This window comes from Dasypus novemcinctus, chromosome 7 (assembly GCF_030445035.2).
Source record: "Dasypus novemcinctus isolate mDasNov1 chromosome 7, mDasNov1.1.hap2, whole genome shotgun sequence".
In the NCBI taxonomy this organism is placed as follows: domain Eukaryota; kingdom Metazoa; phylum Chordata; class Mammalia; order Cingulata; family Dasypodidae; genus Dasypus; species Dasypus novemcinctus.
In genome coordinates this window covers 105591768-105615751 of record NC_080679.1, presented here as the reverse complement: position 1 = coordinate 105615751, position 23984 = coordinate 105591768, and the positions used below count along the sequence as shown (strand labels likewise).

Genomic DNA, 23984 nt, shown 5'->3' with positions numbered 1-23984 from the left:
AGGACCAAAAATCACAGTGACAAAAGGAACCAGTTTCTTCCACCCAGACTGGCCTGCAGCCCTAGCCGAGGCTTCAGCCCTACCTCTGGCAGGGAGGAAGCTAGCGGCCCAGCACAAGCCTATCCAGGTAACTGGAGGTATCTTTCCCTGGCACAGACTGAATAATCAGAAGTCTACCAGGGCAACTGCAGTCATCTTGGACCCACGCTGCATAGATTGCTGCCCACACCTGCAGCTCCACACCTGCAGCTCCATCCTTCTCCCAGGAAGGGGAGAAAGAGGCACGAAACCTCATCAGTCTCTCTGGAAAACTGTAGTCCAGCCTGCATGACTTGGATTATTCCACACAGATGTGACTCTGTCCTACCCCTGGCAAAGGAGAAAGTTGGGAAAAGCATCATTGGTCCCTGGGGCAATGGGGACAGTTTGAGCCTCCACAGCTAATAGCACCAACTACATCTTTCACTCCTACTGCACAATCAGCAAGAGAGAAAGGGCAGGAAGCCCAAAATTAAAGAGAAAACTGCACCCAGAATAAATACTCTAGTAAGCCAGATGCCAAGACACCAACAAAAAATTACAATCCACACCAAGAAACAATAAGCTATGGCTCAGCTAAAGAAACAAGATAAGCCATAAAGGAGTTGAGACAACTAATCATAGATGGTCAAACAAATTTCCTTCATAAATTCAATGAGATGGCTAAAGAGATTAAGGATATTAAGAAGATATTAGATAAGCACAAAGAAGAATTTTAAAACATACGTAGAAAAATAGCAGATCTTATGGGAATGAAAGGTGCAATAAATGAAATTTTAAAAACACTGGAAGAATATAATAGGAGATTTGAGGAGGCAGAAGAAAGGATTGGTGGGCTTGAAGAAATGGGTTCTGAAAGTAAACATACAAAAGAACAGATGAAGAAAAGAATGGAAAAAAATTGAACAAGGTCTCAAGGAACTAAATGACAGAAAAAGACATGCAAAGATTCATGTCATGGGTGTCCCAGAAGGAGAAGAGAAAGGAAAATGGGCAGACGGAATATTTGAAGAAACAATGGTAGAAAATGTCCCAACCCTATTGAAGGACATAGATATGAAGCCCAAAAGCACAGCATGCTCCCATCCAAAAAATCTGAAAAGACCAACTCCAAGACACATACTAATCACAAATGTCAAGTGCCAAAGACAGAGATAATTCTGAGAACAGCAAGAGAAAAGCAATGCATAATGTATAAGTGATACCCAATAAGATTAAATGCTGATTTCTCACCAGAAACCATGGAGGTAAGAAGACAGTGGTCTGATATATTTAAGATACTACAAGAGAAAAACTTCCAGCCAAGAATCTTATATCCAACAAGACTGTCTTTCAAAAATGAGGGTGAGATTAGAATATTCACAGATAAACAGAAACTGAGAGAATTTCTAAGCAAGAGACCAGATTTTCAGGAAATACTAAAGGGTGTGCTGGAGCCTGAAAAGAAAAGACAGGAGAGAGGGGCCTGGAAGAGAGTCTAGAAATGAAGACTATTTCAATAAAAGTAACTAAAAGTATAAAAAGAGTGGGGAAAATAAAATATGACAGATAAAACTCAAATAGTCAGGAATAAACTTAACCAATGATGTAAAACACTTGTGTTCAGAAAACTGCAATTCAATGTTAAAAGAAATCAAAAAAGTCCCAAATAACTGGAAGAACATTCCATGCTCATGGATTGGAAGACTAAATGTCATTAAGATGTCAGTTCTACTTAAATTGATATACAGATTCAATGCAATCCCGATAAAAATTCCACCAGAATTTTTTAAAATTGAAAACATAGCTATCAAATTTATTTGGAAGGGTAAGGCATCCTGAACAGCCAGAAAATATCATAAAAAGGAAAAATGAACCCTCATCTACAGACTTTAAATTACATTACCAAGCTATAGTGGGAAAAAAACAGCATGGTACTGGCATAAAGACAGACATGTAGACCAAGAGTACCAAATTGATGAATCAGAAACAGACCTTCACATGTATGGTCCAAGTGATTTTTGACTAACCTGTCAAACCCACACAGCTTGGGGAGAAGAGTCCATTCAACAAATGGTGGGGAAAGAACTTGATATCTATAGCTGAAATAAAGGAAAGAGGACCCCTATCTCACACCTTATCCAAAAATTAACTCAATGGATCAAAAACCTAAAAATAAAAGCAAGAACCATAAAACTTCTGGAAGAAATTGTGAGAAAATATCTTCAAGACCTGGTTGTAAGTGGTGGATTCTTAAAGGAGATAAGAGGAGGACTGAGACGGACTACTGACATTTAATGTTTGTGGAAGTTTTAATTAGCTTTATTATACAAGTGTGGAAATATACAGAAAGGATGGCAACAAATAGTTATTAGCAGCTATTTTATAAATGGGGAAGTGGCTAGAAATGGTAGTCTAGGTATGTAAATACCAATAGACAGAATGCTAGAGAATAATCTAGGAATTGAAGAGCACAGTAAACCAAGAGGTGGATGAGAATTGTGGTTGATGTTACAGATGCAAGAGTGTCCTTTGTGAGCTAGAGCATATGTACATCGTGGCTGCAGGGTGGTGGGAATGTGGAGAAGCATGGGAAAAATATAACTGGAGTGACCTTTGAACTGTGGTTAGCAGTAATAATGTAATATACATGCATCTATGCCAAAGATATACTGTGTTCATAATGGGGCGGTATGGAGAATGTATGCCAAATGTACACTATGGATGTGGTAACAATCAGATGATAATATTTTATCTGTGACAAATGTTTCACCACAGTGTGGTGTGTTGATAGACAGATGTTGTTTGGGAATTCTGCACGTGTGCATGATTATAAGTTTACAACTTCTGTCATAAAAATTATATTTAAAAAATAATAATAGGGTGGGTTGGAAGTAAATACATCAAATGTAAGATAAGGACTATAATTAGTAGTAAGATTTTGACTTTCATAATCTGTAACAGATGTCTCAACGTCAATGCAAGGTATTGGTGCAAGGTTGATGTATGGGACCCCTGCATAATGTTATGCATGTTTGCTTCGTAAGTGCACAACTTTTACTATACACTTACTGTTTTTGTATGTTCATATATAAATGATATAAACATAATAATAATAACAGGGTGGGTTGGGGGAAATACTTTGGTTAGTAGTAATATTTTGACAATTCTCTTTAATCATTAGTTTAAAATATTTAACAACAATGCACGGTATTGGTGGTATGGTGAGTTATGAGAGTCCTGTATGATGCTATGTATGTTTGTTTTGTAAGTTCACAACTATTACTATACACTTATGGTTTATGTACGTTTATGTGTAAGTGATATAGTTCAATAAATTAAAATTTTAAAAATCCCCCAGCAAAGAATATTCCAGGACCAGATGACTTCATAGATGAATTCTACCAAGCATTTCAAAAAGAATCAACACCAATCCTGTTTAAACTCTTCCAAAAAATTGAAGAGGAGGAAAAATTACCCACCACATTTTATGAAGCCAACATCACTCTAACACCAAAGCCAGATAAAGATACTACAAGAAAAGAAAATTACAGACCAATCTCTCTAATGAACAAAGATGCAAAAATTCTCAACAAAATACTTGCAAATCAAATCCAACAGCATATCAAAAGACTTATACATCATGACCAAATGGGATTTATTCTTGGTATACAAGGCTGGTTTAACATAAAATTAATTAAATCAATTAATAAAAATCAATTAATATAATACACCACATTAACAAATTGAAGGAAACAAAACACATGATCATCTCAATCAACTCAAAAAAGGCATTCAACAAAATCCAGCATCCTTTTTTTATTAAAACACTTTGAAAGATAGGAATAGAAGGTAAATTCCTCAATATGATAAAGGCATATATGAAAAACCCACAGCTAACATCATCCTAAATGGGGAAAGGTAAAAGCTTTCCCTCTAAGATCAGGAACAAGACAAGGATGCCCACTCTCACCATTAGAAGTTCTAGCTAGGGCAATTAGACAAGGAAAAAAAAAAATTAAAGGCCTCTAAATAGGAAAAGAGGAAGTAAAACTCTCACTGTTTACGGATGACATGATCCTCTACTTAGAAAATTCTGAAGTATCCATGACAAAGCTATTTGAGCCAACAAATGGTTTCAGCAAAGTGGCAGGATACAAGATCAACACACAAAAATCAGTATTGTTTTTGTACACTTGTAATGAACAATCTGAGGAAAAAATCAGGGGAAAAATTCCACTTTCAAAAGCAACAAAAAGACTCAAATCCTAGGAATTAATTTAGTGAAATACGTACAGGACCAATATGTAGAAAATTACAAAATAATGCTAAAAGAAATTTTAAAAGACCTAAACAAACGGAAAGATATTCTGTGTTCATGGATTGAAAGAACAAATATCGTGAGTATGTCAATCTTACCCAAACTGATAAATAGATTCCATGCAATGCCAATCAAAACCCCAACAACTTACTCTACAGAATTAGAAAAGGCACTTACCAAATTCATTTGGAAGGGACAGTGCACCCGAATAGCCAAAAAACATTCTAAAAAAGAAGAACAATGTAGGAGGAATTTCACTGCCTGACCTTGAAACATATTACAAAGATACAGTGATCAAAACATCATGGTATTGGCATAAAGATAAACACATTGATCAGTGGAACAGAACTGAGAACCCAGAAACAAACCCTCTCCTATACAGTCAACTGGTTTTTGACAAACCTAACAAGTCAATGTTAACAGGACAAAACCATCTTTTCAACAAAAGGTGCTGGGACAACTAGCTATCTATAACCGCAAGAATGATAGAAGACCCCTATCTCACTCCCTATACAAGAATTCACTCAAAATGGATAAAAGCCAGGGCCATAAAACTACTGGAAGAAAATGTAGGGAAACATCTTCAAGACGTTGTAGTAGGTGGTGGTTTCTTGGACCTTACACCCAAGCACATGCAACAAAAGAAAAAATAGATAAATAGGACCTCCTCAAAATTAAACACTTTTGAACCTCCCAGAACTTTGTCAAAAGGGTGAAAAGGCAGCCCACTCAATGGGAGAAAATATTTGGAAATCATATGTCAGATAAGTGTATAATATCCAGGATATATAAAGAGATGTTACAACTCAACAATAAAAAGACAAATGACCCAAATAAAAAATGGGAAAAAGATTTTAATAGACATTTGTCCAAAGAAGAAATACAGATGGAAAAAAAACACATGAAGAAATACTCAACGTCACTAATGATTAGGAAAATGCAAATCAAAACTACAAGGAGATATCATTTCATACCTATGAGAATGGCCACTATTAAAAAGACAGAGAACTACAAGTGTTGGAGAGGATGTGGAGAGACTGGAAAATTTATTCACTGTTGGTGGGATTGCAGAACGGTACAGGCACTGTAGAGGACTGTTTGGCAGTCCTAAAGAAGTTAGAATACAGACTTGCCAAGTGACCCTACAATACCACTACAGGGTATATACCCAGAAGAACTGAGAGCAGTGACACGAACAGACATCTGCACACTGACGTTCATAGTGACATTATTTACGATTGCCAAAAGGTGGAAACAACCCAGGTGTTCATCAAGAAATGAATGGATAAACAAACTGTGGTCTGTTCACACAATGGAATATTATGCAGCTGTAAGAAGAAATGAAGTTGTAAAACATATGACAACATGGATGAACCTGGAGGACATTATGTTGAGTGAAGCAAGTTAGACACGTAAGGACAAATACTGTATGACTGTGTTACAATGAACCAAATATATTGTGTAACATATTGTATGATTCAAAGAAAAAGTCTATGTATCCAGTATATTTAAGTGAGAAATGTATGTTTTTATTCACTATGTTATCTTTTTAGTTTTTGTTTATATTTTCAATTATTAAATGTACAAAATACAGTAAAAACAAACAAAAAAGCACAAGCATACTCTAGATTCTATAATGTTTCCTGAAATAAGACATATATTTTCCTTAAAAAATGTAACTTTTGAACAGAAGAAATTCCAGTATTTTCATTTTTCAAAATTTACATAATGGATGACGACTATTTTCACGGTCTGATTAATATAACACAAAAATAAGTGAGTAAATGTGTATGGAATTCTTTAGTTTAATCCCATAAGGTTGAATAACACAGGCTATGAAATTACTCTAGGCAGTTCTATATAGAAGAAATGATGTCCCTAGACACAGGACACTGGTAGTACCCACAGGCAGAAAAAAATAGCAAATTAGCAAAGTTAATTTGTTTCCACTGTAGAACCCACAAATATTAAATCATTCATTCAACCATATTTATTAAGCAGCTACTATCTGCTAGGCGCTTGTTAGGTACTAGAGCTAAAATGGTAAACAATATAACATGCACCTTATGAGTATTATGGGGAGAGGGGAAAAATCAATTAAACAAACTCAGTAATTACAAGTTATGGAAAACAATATTATAGGGAGGGGGAAAGAATGCTGAAAGAGAGGCCTTATTTTAGATAGGGTGATCAGGGAAGGCCTCTCTGAAAAGGTGAAATGTTAGCTGAGACTTGAAGGATGGGGAAGAAGCAAAATGAAACAAGGGTGTATGAAGGGGCATGAGTAAGTGTGACAGGCAGAGAGACCAGCAAGTAGCAACAGACCCTGAGGCAGGAAAGAGCATGACATTTCCCAAAACAAGGCCAATGTGACTGAGGCGATTAATGAGATGACAGTGGTCTGAAGCAGGCAGACTCTATGTGCAATCTGGATTTTTACATATGCAATGGGAAGTCACTGATGTTTTTTAGTCAGGGATTGTTTGTTTAAGACTATGAATATTAGCAAATGGATATAGGTACTAAGATTTCTTCCAATGTATAAAAGGTTTTTTTAGGTACTTACTATATGTAGCACTGTATGTCCAAGTTTGTCAAATTCAATGACTATGTCACCAGTGCTAGCACAGGCACTAGCTCTTAATATAAAAGCTCTTAATAAATACTCATGAGGGAAAGGAATAGTGCAAACAAGTTTAGAAATAAGCCAAAATAAAACTAGTCCCAGGAGGTTTTGGTCAAACCATCCCACCACTTCGACCTTCTCTCAACTTCACATATTCACCAGTTATTTCTCCTTAAGGAAGTAGTTCAAGTACAAGATGGTAAACAATGAGAAACATAAGGACTATAAGCAGGAAGAAATTCACTAAAATACAGGATTGCATTCTTTAGAAAGGTATAAGGATAAAATACACATGAGTGTGGTTTTGTCAACCCAAGGCCTGCCTCCACTCCTGCGACTCCCTGCAGTGACCTCTGTTGGGTGTCACTGGTCAAGATCCTAGCGGGTCCATCTTGTGAATGAACACCAGAATCTGAACCACAGCTGATTATAAACAGGAAAAATGGACATGAATTAGCCACTTAATGGAAAGAACAGCATGTCCAAAAGAGGCTGGGAAGACCAAATCTGACTCCACGTTTATGAATAAGCAAGCCTGAAAGCTTTCTGAAAAGAGGAGGTTTAAGAGAAGGAAAGGGCAACAGAGTATCTGAAGCACAGCTTAGAGGCCCCAAATCAGTAAGCAGGAAACTGATATCTGTATATACCCTACAATAGCAAAAGCAACAGATTTTCATTAACTTAATAAAAGCAGAAAAGACATTCTCAAATAAATGTTGGAAATGGAAGTACAATTCAAGACCTTTCATTTCTAAGGTTTTCTCGAAATTATGGAGATGAACTCTGATAAAGATATTCAACAACTAAAAACAACTACATTAGAAGCTCTCTAAGATCAGACTTGCAGTTTCAATTACTATATCAAAAACAAGCATGCACTTATAAATGCAAAATTATACATGACCTTACTCTATAATCAGAGGTCTTTTAAACAAAAATACATTTTTTACCTATTTGGGGTGTTTTTTTTTCTTTTCCATCCCACTCATTAAAAATAATGATTTTCTCCCATCTGTAAAAGTATAATAAACATCACATTGTCTTTCAAATATAGTTGTTGGAGCAGGTGTAGCTCAGTGGTTGAGTGCCTGCTTCACATGTATGAGGTCGTGGTTTCAATCCCCAGTACCCCTTTAAAATATATATATACATTTTTTAAATTATATATATACATAATTGTCAAATTTTAAAAGGTAAATACATAGGGAGATTTGCCCTAGAGCTCTTTAAGGAACAGATCCTCTTACAAATAATGTGTTATATCCATATAAACAGTTACCTGGGGGGAAGTATGGAGTTTTATGTGTTATTTTATTTTATTTTTTAAATAAGCTAGAAGGGATATTAAAAACACATAGTTGGGGAAGCAGCTGTGGCTCAATCAGATGAGCTCCCATCGACCATGAGAGGACATTAGCTCATGTCCCCGGGCCTCCTTGGGAAGGCAGGCTCACCCGCATGTCACAGAGCGCCACCTGGCCCCCAAGTGCCGCAGAGCACCACCAGGCGTGCAGATGCCTTGGAGAGCCGACTCAGCAAAGTGACACAACCAAAAAAAGAAGAGAGACAAGCAAGAACACAGAAAAGCCCTCAGCAAATGCACATAGAGAACAGACAGTAAGCAAGCCGCAAGGGGGGGGGGGGGGAATAAATAAATACAGACACAGAAGAACATACAGCAAATGGACACAGAGAACAGACAACACACAAAAAGCCACGGGGGTGGGGTGGGGGGGGATATAAAAAACAAACTAACATACACCTGAAGTTGCACTGCAGTACTTAACTCCCTGAAAGCAGTGGGTTCACAGTACATGCTAAGTATACAAACACTTTTGAATTAGCAGTTTGTGGTGAGAATAAACTATAAACACCACAAAAAGAACTGTTTTACCCCTGCTACTGGAATATTTTACTTCTTGAGGGTACTGACAAAGGAACACAAAGCAAAGTGGAAAAGATGAAAACCTAAAAACCATCCTTTAGGGAGCATGGCAGCAGGTTTAATTTCCAGGTTTGCAATGAAGAATTTGTTAAAGTAATTAAAAGGGTAGTTATTCCTGTATGTGTACACTTGGGTGTGTATGTGTGGGAGAGAGAAGACAGCAAGAGGAAAGACAGACAGAGACTGAATTGTTATTTGGCTTGCAGGATCTTTACATTTCTGCAGTGTTGTGGTCAGCTACATTTTTGCCATAAAGTCCAGATGGCTAACTTAACCAATACTGTCAATCAAAGGAGACTTCACTGAGATGAAAGACTCATCCTTAAGGGCCATACAAATACCAGAAGGCTGCTGTGTATGCTGGTTGGAAAGAAGAGCAAAACAGAATCCCACAAGGCCATGCAGCAAGGGAAGCTTCTAGGCTGAGCAATTGTGATAGGGAAGCTCTTGGGCCAAATGTCCCAAATATGACAGTCACATCTTGGTTAGATTATAGGATGCTGCTTGCACCTAGTGTCAAAGTTATTTATACAGTGTCTGAACATCACCAGACCCCAAGAAGTACACACAACTGGTAATGATACGAAGGAAGCCAGCTAGGCAGTTACGGAATGCTACTCCTAGCTAAATTCATGAATCAAGTAAAGAACCTCACAATACACCAGTTTCAGGATAATTTGGGCAGCCTACACTGAGCATTCTAAACACAGGAATTTTATTTATGTATTCATTCATCTACCACATGAAAAAAGAAAGCATCAAATGCATTTCCTTTTTCGGCTTTTAAGAAAAAGACTCAAAAGAAGAAAATTGAAATGACCTTTGACTTCTGTGACTGACAACTAAAGAGATAATTGCTGAGGAAAAACGAGAATCACAGATCTAGAAAGGCCTCTGGCATCGAGACTCCAGCCTCCAAACAAGACCCAAGAGTTATCATACTTCTCAAGATCACCAGAAGCACCATACCCACTTCAGATCTGATAACCCCAATATCTTTCTAATTAAAAGGTACTTAGTGTTGGGTATATGGGAGTCCCCTATAGTCCGTACGTGACTTTACTGTGATCTGAAATTTCTTTGAAGCCATAATGAAAAAAAAGTAAGACACCAAGGAAGAAATGGAAGAAAATGCCACTGTACATACAGGACAACAGTTATTACAGTGATAAAAGGCAAAAAATATTTTTCATTTTTTTAATACCCCCTTTTTTTTTTTACTTTTTTTAGTTTTAGTTTTTCTAAATTATTATGTATTCTATTTCTTATGTTTAAACCTATCATTACTATCTCATTTTCCTATTAACTGAATTGTGAAGAAGTTTTGGATCACAGAAGGATTTCAACTATGGCAAGGGAGGATCATTGGTATGGGGTGTCAGTGACGGGAGATAAACGAGAGAAAGTTCACCTGGGCATATATATAAATGTGTTCAAATGTTCATGGGGCATTGCCAGAGTGGGTAGAGATTCACACAACAAATGAAAGAATACTCAATTCCCATCCTGGGGAACTCTGGCACATTCTCTAATGGAACAGCAACAATCCCCCAAGTACAAGGGCAAATGACTAGTGAAGAAGGATGGTCCATTGATGGGCCCTTGACATTGACAACTATGCTTATGAGCCTTTGCTCTTTAAAGAGAAACTTAGCCTAGTGTTGTAGGATGCCTAAGAGTTACCTCCTGAGAGCCTCCAGGTTCTCTGTGGCCTCTCTCTAAGCCAAACTCAGCAAATAAATGCATTACCTTCTCCCCAGCATGGGACATGATCCCTGGGGATGAGCCTCCCTGGCACCGAGGAATTACTACCAAGCATCAGTTGGTGATACAACTGCAAAAAGACCTTTTAAAAAAAGGAGAAAATGGTAAAGAAAAATGAATTTATATGGTTAAGAGACTTCAAAATGAGTTGGGAGGTCATCAGAGAGGTAACACTTATGTACGTCTCAGTAGGATCTCAAAGTCAAATTAGATACTGCTCCAAATAGTGGGGCTTCTGAGGGCTCCAGAGACACCGAGGTCCTACAGTCATGTCAGAAAGCTCCAGAGTCTGGTGCCTTGACTGTGGATCCTACTTTGGAGTTTGTGCACCTGAGTGTGACACAGTTGGACTCAGATGTGAATTCTCCACACGTCTCTTCTGTCCCTTTTACTGAACCTACATATGGCACTGGAGTTGGTAGATGTAGGTCGAAGAGATTTGAACCTCTGGGTTTCCATGTGCAAGCTGGACCCTGTGCCTCGGGAGAGTTGCAACACTTACTCTCCAGTTCAATGGACTCACCCAGGTCAACTAACAAGCAGGTAAGGATAGATAACTACCACACCAAAGAACCAAGTGAGTCTACAACTACAAGCAAGAGAGTCCCATCCATCAGCCATGTGGGATCAAAACCCCCTCTCAATTACAGGTAGACGGGGCATCACCATCCCAGAATCCTCAGGATTGGGGAATAAAATATGGACTACAATGGGCTTATTGGTATTCTACTATAGACTTATTGTGATTACAGCAATGGAAGAATTATATCATAGATGTGGGAACACTGGCCACTGGAGTTGCTGAAGGCAAGGAGAGGGAAAAAGAGGTATAATACAAGGGCATTTTGAGGACTTGGAATTGTTCTAAATGACACTGAAAAGACAGATACAGGACATTATATATCCTGCCACAACCTACAGAATGGACTGGGAGAGAGTGTAAACTACAATGTAAACTATAATCCATTCTGTGTGGCAATGCTCCAAAAATGTGTTCATCAATTTCAATGAATATACCACGCTAATGAAAGAAGTTGTTAATGTGGGGGAAAGTGGGAGGTGTGAGGAGTGGGGCATATGGGAATTCCTTATATATATATTTTTTACGTAATCTAAGTATCTTTTAAAAATAAATAAATAATATTTTTTTAAAAAACATACTTAGTTTTAATTTGCTTTATTAATTTACCTTGTTTCTGCTGGGAATTTAGAAAGCATAGTAGTTAAGAGCATTCACTGGCTTAAAAAGAAAGAAACAAATATGGCCAGACTTACGTTGAAATCTACTAACTACACATGTTCGGGCAAGCTGTGCCCTAACCCGGTGAAAGTAATATGATTCTTTAAGCTTCTGTTTTCTCTTCTGTAAAATCAGGATAACAATACAAGATGCAATTACTAAGCAAAGTAAAGTTTACATAACTAATTTACAAATGAGAATTGTTTGAGAAACCACCACTTCCCTTATTAACTCACCTATGCCCACTGGTTTATCTATCTTTACTCAAAAGGACTAGTTACAAATAACAAGACACACAAGTGACTCAAATCAGCTAAAAATGTTCATTCTCCCAAAGAAAGTTATAGTAAGTGTTTCACTGGGAATAGTTTAGATAAGAAAAAAATTACATTTTCCACAACAGAGAATCTGCTTAGTGAAAGACGTCAGGAGTGGTACCATTTAAAGAAAATAGCAAACCAGAATAGAACTGTCAACAAACAAATTTTACCTTAAACTTTAATTTCATTTTATGCATTACTTAACTGACTGAACTTTTATTTTATTTCATTTATTTTCTATACAACTATTTGCTTTCCCTGTCCCTCTATGGACATTCAAAAAAAAGGTATGTGGGGGGGCGGGGTGAGGGAAGTGATTCCATATTGATTACCAATACCTATTAAGTGTTAGGTTTTGTACAGCTACAGGTAGCAGAAATCCTAAAAAGGGAGGGACACTCAATCTCAGGTAACACAAGCTTGGAATTTGGTAGGGTGGCAATGGAGCAGTAAAAATAAACAAAGCCCAAGGCCTAAGCCTTGGCTTTAACTGGGTAGATTTTTAGCTAATAAGTGAACATCCGTAAAGCTTGTAAGTGCATTCAAGTTTCTATTTCCTTTTGAGTAAAGTGTTATAAGTTACATTTTTATAAGAAATTATCATTTTGCCTACGTTTTCAAATGTATTAGCATAAGATTATTCAGAGCATTTCCCATTTTTATTGTTCTATGCTGTATCAGTACTTACATTCTTTTTTCATTTCAAAAGGTAGTTGTGCCTTTTTTAAACCAATCATGCCTCTGATCTATCAATTTTACTATTTCAAAATAACTATTTTTAATTTGTTCATCTCCATTACATATTTGCTCTCAATTTCATTATTTTCTACTCTGATCTTTGTCGTTTCCTTCCCAGTATTACTCCCAGATCCAAGTTAAGAGGAGCCCTGTCCTAGACCACAAGCTTTAGAGGGTCCTACATATCACACACACGCAAAAATAATAAAAATAAATTTGTTAAAGATGATGTGGGACATGTCTGTCAAGTCTAGATGTATCCCACATTGTGATAAGTAATATTTTGCCATTCAGTTCTTACTATTTTTTAGTATCCATTGTGATTTCTTGATACATTAGTTTGTTTAGAATTGTGCTTTTAAGTTCCCTGACATAAAGAATTTTTAAGGGATCTTTGTTAATGATTTCTATCCTACACACATTTCAGAAAAATCTCATTTGAGGGGCCAGGGTCATTTGTTCAAGGCTACCGTCAGACTGCAGCCTAGGCTGACAGAACAGCCTGCTCCCAGAGGCAAAGAGATGCAGGCACAGGTAGGAGGATTTGGGCCAGGGCACAACAAAAGGTCTCAGAATATGGGTGGGGCACTGAGGCTCTCTGCTACACAAATCCCCAGGCAATTTAGTCAATACCCACTTACTCTTTTATTGTTTAATTCTTACACACACCTTTCTTAATTCCAAAGTTAGTATGTAATATGCTGTTCCACATCTTACTTTTGTCATTTAATATGCTTTTGAAAACTTTCCATAAAGAGCACACAGAAGACTTCCTCATTCAGTTTAGAGTTGCCCAATATTTCAAGAACATAACTATTTATTAAACCAGGCCACTTTATTAGTTAGGAAGTAAATGCTTCAAAGACAGCTTACCACTGTATTTCCAGACTCCTTTTCATTTGCTCAGCTATAGCTGTGAAGAGAAATTTGTTGTATTTTATGAAGCATTTCTAGATGTTTTAGAGACAGAATTTTTTGGGTCACTAGGTAGCTATATTATGTTCAAAATGGAAGTCTAATCCAGGCTCTCTCAACCTTTTATCAGCTGTTTTTTTTGGAATAGAAGCTTTTTGTCCTCATATTTGTCAACTCATGTCTTGCAGATATCATAGACACGTTTAAACACGTGAAGGGGGAGATTGAAAGATTTGGGGAAGGAGAACAGCAAAAAAAGTTCTTCCCTCAAATGGCTTTCTCGTTTAAAAAGTGATACAAAACAAAACAAAATTTTTCCTGAAAAAATCCCCCCAAAGTCTTCCATTTAACTCTAATTTGCCAGAACTTGATGACATAACCAACCTTAGCTGCAAGGAATGTTGGGAAAAGGAGTATTTGGCAAAGGAGAATGGGATCATCATGATGGACTTAGGAAACTCATGCTTCATTCCCAGAAGCTGGGTATTTAACCATGCCAAAAAAAAAAGGTGATTCTTTTAAGAAGGTCTGTTAAGTGGGCAATAATCAGCATCTGCCACAAAACCTCCACACAAAACAAAAATTGTAATTGTAAGCCCTCTGAGGGTGAAAAATTATTTTAAGTAACAGTGGCTCTTTCAGTTCAGTAAAGTTATGAAAGAAAGAAAAATGAATGAAATGCACTTGATGCATAGTCCAAAGAAAATATTTAAGAAAGTATTAGAAAAGCTTGATCTTGGGACAAATGACTCATGCAATACAGAACAAACAATTTAAGGCCCTCTCGCATGCCCTATCCGAGAACCATTTGTCTGCACCTTGTGAAGTTTCCACAAGTCAAGGCTTTAATATACCCTAAAAATTACAATAATTACTGACTACTTTTGAGAAAGAGAATCTGTTATGATTTTATAATCTCAAATAAAATTGAACAGCTTTACAGTGAATCATGATATATTCTTTTAGCTGTAAAGGTAAAGTAGAACTAAACTAATTAGGCCGAAGTTTCTTTTACTAATAAAATAGTTTCCGGATAACAAGCTTGCACCAATAACTATACGTATAGAAGCTGAAAAAACTAAAGTATGCACCTCCGTGCAAGGTCTTTCCCAGCAGACACATTCTTACTTGTTCAGAGTAATTTTGCATTGTTGGCAATATTTGTGCTTTATCCTTTTACTTACTTGAATTTTGATGATTTCGTTTGCCAAATGTATAAATAAAATATGTAACTGGAAAGCAAAAACTTTAAACATAAATAAGTCTTCAAAGAGATCAGATTACTCAGGTGATTCTTGCACTTCAACATAGGATTGACTGGGTGAGCATATATTTTTTTAACTAGTATAAGTTTTTAAACTGCTGCTATTTTTCCAAAAGTATGTGATAGAAGTTATTTGGTAAAGAGTAGATATGCTATCAATGGCCGGATATAACTGTAAGTTAAACTTGTGAGGTATGCCTGTGGGTGGAGTCTGATTAGATTAATACAGTTAACTGCAGAGCTTAAATGGGTGACCTTGAAAGATCATAGATCCAACTGTTAGGCATTGAAGGGTATAGCTATGAGAGAATGAAATCTAACATCACCATTTTTCAAAAATCCACCTCCCAAATAAGAGGGCTTCAAAGACCACTGTGGTGACTATCTTCAAATGCTCAGGCCTCAAAGGGGGTGGAAAACCATGTACACAGAAGAGTTCACATGCTATCCACATTATATATATCTGTGATAACAATAATTTGATTCTGAGAAACTGCCTAATCAAAATGAAAACAAACAGCAGATACAGAAAAGGTTCACTGCAATGCTCAAATCACTGCAGACATTTTTATACAGAATGGTAATGTTAAATGAAAATGTACCATAAAGTCAACTGAATTACTTGACCTTATGCAATATAATACGATTGGTGCTTAGAAAACGCAATTAATTGTGATGTGAAAGCAACCCTAAACAGCCCTATTTTAACACAGTAATAGTATTATCATTGCCTTTCAAAACTTTATATTTGTATACTCACTGAAATTTCTCATACTATTAGTCAATGAATAATATTCACTTATTGATATCAGAATATAGAACATTAATTTACATCAGGAAGGAGACATTTTAGATTTGAAAATTACAAAATTCTCAATATGTACCAAAACAGCATTTTACCTTTAAAATCTCAAGCAATGTGACTTGAACGCTGTTACTCTATGTGACAACCTGAACTCTCAGAGATGATGCACACTTTTCAGACACTAAATGGGTTATTATATGAATCCCCCAAATTATTAAGTACAGCAACCAAAATTTAAATCACAAGCTGCTTTCTCCCTTGTGGCTGTTCCACCTTAGAAAGAGCAGATAAGTATGGCAGGTGAAGCCAAGGTGAGCACTGAGACCTACAACATGCCCCTCCCCTAACAACCGGTCTACTCTAACTCCATTAATTATCAGGCTGGCACGCCCCATTCCTGCCTGAACCAATGCAGTTCTACCCAGTGGTGTCCCCAGAATTGCAAGGACAGCCAGTATGTAAACCACAGCAAGAAAATTTTCCACTATTTAACAATCACGAAACATACGATAACTTATAACAAATGAAGAATAAGGAGTAGAGACCTGTAGGGAGATTCCATTCTAGGTGTATCTTAAAAATGTAACAGGTGTTTCTCACCTATCTTTTCAGCACGTCCCATATAACACTTTCTAATAGACAGATCCTAATTCTCACTTCCTCATAAATTAGAGTAATTCAGAATCAAGGTCTGTGCTCCTGAAATCTACTCATCATTCAAGAACAAGTCAGAGGTTACCAGCATTATAAAAGCCATCTCCAATTTGTTAATCAAAATCAACTTCTCCATCTTACATACTCTCATTGCACTTGTACATCGATCTTTACCTTAATAGTCTTTAAAACCTGTGAAGATACATAATTTGTTCATAACCTGAGCTCCTAGTATATAGCAGATAGAAAAAACTGAACTAAAACAGCATAATTTACTAAAGGAGGTATTGGAGACTAAATTACAAAACAAAACAAAAGAAAACAAAACAAACAAATAAAAAAACCAAGGAGTCCAAGATCAACTCTGATCTCAGACCAAAAATCACAAAACAAATATAAAAAGGCATATACATACTAAATTAAGCCACTTATTTGTTGACTAGGTGTCTTCAGAGGATCCGTATACTCCACTGCTCTGCTCTCTCTAAACGAATATGTACCATAGTACTGATGGCCAATTCCAGAGTTGGGAGGTTTCAAAGATACCAATAGAGAAGTAACAGGAACATTAAAAACAAGCTGAGGATGTCTCCTGAGTGCTAATTACCTGTAATGTTCACTGATGGGAACATTCTGAGAGAAGTATAAAGCCGAGGTCCGTGCTCTCCAATGCCATTTCTTTGCAGGAAGGGTATAAAGGACGCAGTCTGCTAACTCTTCATGGAGCAGATCTACCAGCTGTCTATGGGACCCTCCATAGAATGCCTCAATGATGAGAATACTCATTGGTCCTTTCAAACTTTCACAGATTCTAGATAACAAGCAAAAAAATTTTATATATATATATATATTCAAATATGTATAAGTATATATAAGACACTTAATATTTAGGCTCTGATAGAGAGAAAACAAATAATTTCAGTCATATTTTATTTATTTAAAATAAGCTTATCCCAATTTTTGTAAAAGTGTATATAGAATCTAAGGTTTATATTTTTGTAATCAAGTATTTTTACTTTATGCTAATAAGAGAAAATAAAGTTGTTTTATTTTTCTGATTTCTGTTTTCTTCATACCTTTAAGTACTATTCGGGTATTTTTCTCCTATTTAAGGAAGTTTAAAGTCCTCTACCACTGTGATCACTCACTTCCTAGTTGGAATTACAACCACCATGGTTTAGTAACCTCAGATCCTACCTGACTTAGTGATTCTGTCTTGGACAGCCATTTAACTCATTTCTTAACCAAGACTTCCACTCCAAGAGTTCTTCATTTGTAAAGTTCTTTCCAGTTCAGAAATTCTCATATTAATGATTTTATAATTCTATATTAACCAATCTTTAAATTCACCAGCCTTCAGTACTCCAATTAATCCATATTCATATTTAGAAGAATGAAACATTCAAATTATGATACTGGTGAGCGAGTAAAGTCTCCACTCTCCAGTGTTGAAAAATCTTAGAATACAATTTCTTGGGACACTGCACATACCTTGATCCCTTCCCCACAATTGTCATTATCTCACGCCCAAAGGAACACCAAAACAGTAGAGTAAAAATGTATGCCTGTGAACTGGCACGGTTTCAACAATCATTCTTTAAACAATGAGCCCATTAAGAGAGATTAAGTAGCAATAATGGGGTTATTAAAGATAGGATGAAATTTCACAGGAGAACTGGCTATCAAGCAATTTTAATTTTAAAGGTATGATTTTCGTTAATGTGCTCAGTGACATAAAAAGATACGTATAAATGTAAAAAGTTTTTATACCTTTCAAGGTATATGCTATTTCTATTAGAAATAAGAGAGAAAAAGCACTCTGTATTATACTGTTTATAAATATTCCAGATGTTTGAATTTTCCTTTAGGACTCAAATAAATACCACTTATTAAACACCCTATTACTTTTCTTCTTAACATTATTATTCAACAATATTATTAGTCTCAATCAGTCAATGATGCTCTTCATTAATAAAACTGCACTTCATCCTGTTCCAAGCAACATCGCTTACATGGTATTTCATGGCAAAATGTCTCAAACAGTTCTCAAAGAAATGGTTGAGCAGAAGCAGTTAACTTCTTGATGTCTGAGTGTAGCAGTTTGGTATTATTTATGAATTCCAAAAATAGATACTGGATTATGTTTGTAAATTGGTCTGTTCCTCTGGGTATGTTTGATTGTATTGGATTCAGAGATTTCACTTTTACTTGATTAAATAATGATGAAGGTTTTGATTGGGCCTCATCAGTAAGACATTGCACTCCTGCTCCCTTGGTGGGCGGGCGCTCACAGAGAAAACCGCAGAGGAGAGAAGCTGGAATTTTGATCCTGGAGCCCAGGGAAGTAAATACACAGAGAAGCAGACATGTGAGGAAAGAGAGAAGGCTCCATTAGACACTGTAAAGAACCCAGAAGAGAGATGAGCTGTTTGCCTGGTAGTTTACAGCTGGCCTTGTGGAGAGAGCAGAGCAGCTAAGCCTTGAGAGAAAAGAGCCTCGAGAGAGAGATGAGACTTAATCCAAGCTGATAGCTGATACTGGAAGAAGCTGGGGCCACAGAACCTTAAGATGGAGAGGAAGCCTATACGCTTGCAGATGTCAGTAGATATCTTGCTGCAACAGGTGGTAACAGACTTTGGTGAGGGAAGTAACACACTTTATGGCCTAGAAACTGTAAGCTTCTAACCCAAATAAATACCCCTTATATAAGCCAACAGATTACTGATATTTTGCATCAGCACCCCAATATGCTGAGTCTTTCAATGAACATTTTGGAGGAAAAAATAAAGTATGTATATACTTCACTCATATGTAAAAATAAGAGTCAGTGTTCCCCAATTGGAAAAGACATGAACCCTGGGGTCAGGGACATTCAAATTTGAACCTCGGCTGTCACTTACTAGCTGTATGACCTTGGAAAAGTTCCCTAATTTTATAGGACTCAGTCTCTTCTTCTCTAAAATTGGGATAACAGTACTAACCTCAGAGATGCATTGTGAAGATAATACATGTGAAGCATAGTAGCTTACATACAGTAATAAAGTATTTAACCTCTCTCATTCTTAGTATAAATTATCCTACTTAAGGAAAGAGAATATCTTAGAATCCTACAGCACTTTAAATTCAGTAATTCTTTTATTTTTTTAAAGATTTATTTATTTATTTCTCTCCCCTCCCCCACCCCCACCCCAGTTGTCTATTTTCTGTGTCTATTTGCTGTGTCTTGTTTCTTTGTCTGCTTCTTCTGTTGTTGTCAGTGGCACGGGAATCTGTGTCTCTTTTTGTTGTGTCATCTTGTTGTGTCAGCTCTCCATGTGGGTGGCGCCATTCTTAGGCAGGCTGCACTTTCTTTTGCGCTGGACAGCTCTCCTTATGGGGCGCACTCTTTGCGTGTGGGGCTCCCCTATGCGGGGGACAACCCTGCGTGGTACGGCACTCCTTGCGCGCATCAGCACTGCGCATGGGCCAGCTCCACATGGGTCAAGGAGGCCCGGGGTTTGAACCGCGGACCTCCCATGTGGTAGAGAAACGCCCTAACCACTGGGCCAAGTTCGTTTCCCAATTCAGTAATTCTTAATCATAGCCCTTGTACTGGGTTGTCAACCAAGAATCTGTGAATGTGACTCTATTTGGAAATAGGGTCTTTGCAGTCAAGTTAAGAAGAGGTCATAATGGATGAGGATGGGTCCTTATCTAAGAACTGGCATCATTATAAGGAAAATAAAATTTGGACACAGACACACATATGCATCTCTCCTAGGACACCAAGAAATGTCAAAGATGGCCAGAAGCTAGAAAAGAGAGTATGGCCCTGTAGACACCTTGATTTCAGATGTCTTGCCTCCAGAACCATAAGAGAATAAATTTCTATTGTTTTAAGCCACAAAGTTTGTGGTACTTTTTTACAGCAGCCCCAGGAAAGTACTACAAGCCCTAGCTACCACTCAGATAGATCATGATATGGGAAAGGTGGGCATACATGTGCATTTCAAATGCAGCGGGTGTTGTCCAAATCCTCATCAGCAGCTTACCTTTTGACTGTGATTTTGGGAGTCCCTCAGGTTTTGTGGGTAAGAAATTAGTTCAAAGGCTGAGATATCTAGAATTCAAATTTTTCAGGCCAGCTGAAGGCTCAAATGCAGTGTTCAATAATGCAGTGTTCAATAAATTAACAAGATACTTCCAAGTTCAACAGAGTGGTCGTCATTAATCCTTCAAATGATGGAAACCTCTAGAGAGTAACCAGGAGACCAATAAAAGGTAATTTTGAAAATTATAACAGAGGTTTCAAGAGAAACATAATAAAAGCAGTTTAATGTTAATTTGCTTACTTGATCACAGATATCTATTATCTTACTTAATTTTCTCTGACCTAATCATGCTAAGATGCATATGCCATGTAGATCCTCAAAAGGTCTCTAAAAGGCTCTAGTGAAAATGACCTGAGATATATCCCCACATGATGGAAGGTGATATAAACCACTGTAAAAAATATTTCATTTATAACCTTAGAGAAACAATATCAGTAATAGAAAAAAATAATTGCTTTCTAATTCTGCATTACTCTGCCCTTTATCTTGATTAATCTAGAGCACATATCATGCCTTATATTTTATAGTTTCTTATAGGTCTATATCACAAGTTATCTGCAAACCATGAGCCACTGTGGAGGCATATGTGTAGGTACTGCTGTAGATTGAAGACACTCAGTAAGCAGAACTGAATACTAAGCATGTGGGAGGTCGAAAAATAGAAAAGGGGAAAACGAGATTATAACTATAGTACATATCCACCCTTTTAATAGCTCAGTAGGAAGACTGAAATGTACAGGTTTAAACTAGGGTTTACTTGGGCATTTTTCTGGTGGCCAATGGGTGTGCCTGCACATTGGGTATTTTTCTAGGGAAAGTAACTATGTCTTACCATCGCTGAAAACTATACTTAGTGGCTTTGATTCATGGAAATTTGTTCTGCTTGTTTTGTGGAGACAGACATATCCTGGCAGCTCCCCACTTACTTCTATTGCAACTTCTGTGGCAAGAAGAAAATGTGTTCTTCCCTATAGTCTTCTTGAAGCGCAACCTGAAATAAAGATGATTTCCATTAGATACAGCAAAAGAGGGAAAGCTAATTTTAAATATAAGATTCAAACTCAATGTCATTAAAACACATTAAAGAATGGTTCAAATACTTTCACTGTGCTTGAGTTTTGTTTGAGAAAACTGCTTGAAACAAGGAAGTGTGAGCTTGAATGAAATACTTTGTTACAAAGAATTTTTGCTTTTATGGTGAAATTAGCTAAAATATAAAGGGAATACACTATTTAGCCATTTTAGCAATAATCACAGGAAACTGCAGGTGGGCTCCCTGAGACCACAGATGCTCATAAGCACGTGAAGTAAATGATGTACAGCCATTTTTGCACCACTAGCAGTGGTACAAGGAAGTGAGCACTTGGGGGTAGCAGCAACAGGGCTTATTATCAGGTTATCTGCTGAAAGATGGCATATAAGCCTAAACACAACAAGATTTCTTATATAGGTGCCTGAGTCTGTGAAACTATTAAGCCATCAGCACAACCTAAACACTGATTTACTTTAGACTTACTATGTGTATTAGAATTAGGGGTGAAACTTTTTTTTTGTAAAATGATTTGTTCTTTTTATTAGTAGTAGAGCAGTTTTAAGTTTACAGAAAAACCATGCAGAAAGTACAGAATGCGCCCCCCCCCCCGATATTTTCCCTATTATTAACATTTGGTATGAGGGTGACACCTTTGCTACAACTGATAAACCAATATTATTATATTATTAACTTCAGTCCATAGTTTACATTAGGGGTCACTCTTTGTGTTGTACAGTTTTATGGGTTTTATTTTTATTTTTTTCTGGCAACATATATACAACATAAAACTTCCCATTTTAATCACTTTCAAGTATACAATTCAGTACTGTTAACTATATTCACAGTGTTGTGCTATCATCACCACCAACCATTACCAAAAAGGGATACTAACATTCTTTCTGTATTACACTAGAAATGATAATATTATGACATTAAGAAAAGAGTAAATGGACAATTAATTCTTGCTCACTAAAAGAGCATATAAAATATTCTAGATAAATTTTTAATAACTTTTAAGTTTTTCTGCTTAAACAAGGAAGCTTGAGTTAAAAAAAAATCATTTCTTCAGCACATTTTGTTCCCCAAATGATGGCAGATGAATGAAAATCTACTATACTATTAAAGCTTTATGAATATTTAATTCATTATCAATACTATGATTTGATGATACATGGTTAAATGCTACACACTAAATATGGCAATATAAAATGAGTCAAAGTATAGCTATAGCATAGGACTTTTAATATCATTTCAAATTCCTTTTAAGATCACCCATAAGGTAAAAATGTATCTATTTAAGAATTATCTGTAAGCAGATGTGGCTCAAATGGTTGAGCATCTGCTTCCCAATGAGAGGTCCTGGGTTTGGTCACTGGTGCCTCCTAAAAAGAAAAAAAATAAGCAAACAAATGAAAAAACCAACTCAGGAGAACCAATGAGGCCCAGTGGTTGAACACCAGCTTCCCATATATGAGTTCCCAGATTCAATTCCCGGCCCCAGTACCTAAAAATTAAAAATAAAAAATCTGCCTTTCTAAAAATTTATAATTACAATAGAAAGGAGATACAGGGTAAAAAACCACAACAATATTTCATTCAAACATTATGCCAAAATGGGAGACTGCCAATTAGCACCCTGACCCTTAAAAACTAATAATGCATTGATAAGAGCACAGAAAACAAAATTAGTCTGACACCAATGCTGTAAAAATTTTAAATTTTTTATTAAAATTTTTTGCATTCTATCTGCATTTATTTTGGGTTTGACCCAATTTCTTTATTCCTTGAGCCATGATCATTTTCAAGGTGAACTACATTTTTGTCTACCTCCTCCACCATTGACAGTTGGGAATTTTTTTAACAGTATGGACATAAAAAACTTGCAATATGCCATTGATTTATTGAAAACAGCATGCTAAGTATAAATACATCATGTAGGGTTTTTGTAGGTTTTTAAAAAAATTAATCTAAGTCATATCAGAAACCCATGTTTAGCCCTCATCTATGATCTCACCTCAGTTACCTATAATATTCAAAAAATTTCCAACCAAATACCAAGTAATAATTTTAAATCAGAGGAAGTGTTACTACATTTCGGATACCTTACTGCTACTAGTTGTAGAATGGAATGTTTCAGTGATGATGATTTTAACGGCTTTAATCCCACACACACAAGAAACTGCTCCACAGGCTTATTCATGCAAGGCTTGATACCTTATACTTGAATCAACTGGTAAAAATCCATTGTCT

At 36.5% G+C, this 23984-nt stretch overlaps 1 protein-coding gene across 50 annotated transcripts in view; it reads right to left on the bottom strand.

Moving 5' to 3' along the window:
* The window catches only part of GTDC1 (glycosyltransferase like domain containing 1), a 412173-nt gene that overhangs the window by 275209 nt on the left and 112980 nt on the right, over positions 1–23984 (bottom strand). For 19 of the 50 annotated variants that reach the window (XM_058300993.2, XM_058300974.2, XM_058300987.2 and 16 more), the window contains 2 exons: positions 21628–21692; positions 17218–17421 (listed from right to left, as the gene is read on the bottom strand). In XM_058300993.2, the coding sequence (XP_058156976.1) occupies positions 17218–17396 (179 nt within the window). In that variant the 5' untranslated portion in view covers positions 17397–17421; positions 21628–21692. Of the gene's footprint in view, positions 1–17217; positions 17422–20641; positions 20842–21533; positions 21693–23984 lie in introns of all 50 variants that reach the window. The other 31 variants (XM_071216469.1, XM_071216464.1, XM_058300994.2 and 28 more) reach the window with 4 other exon arrangements.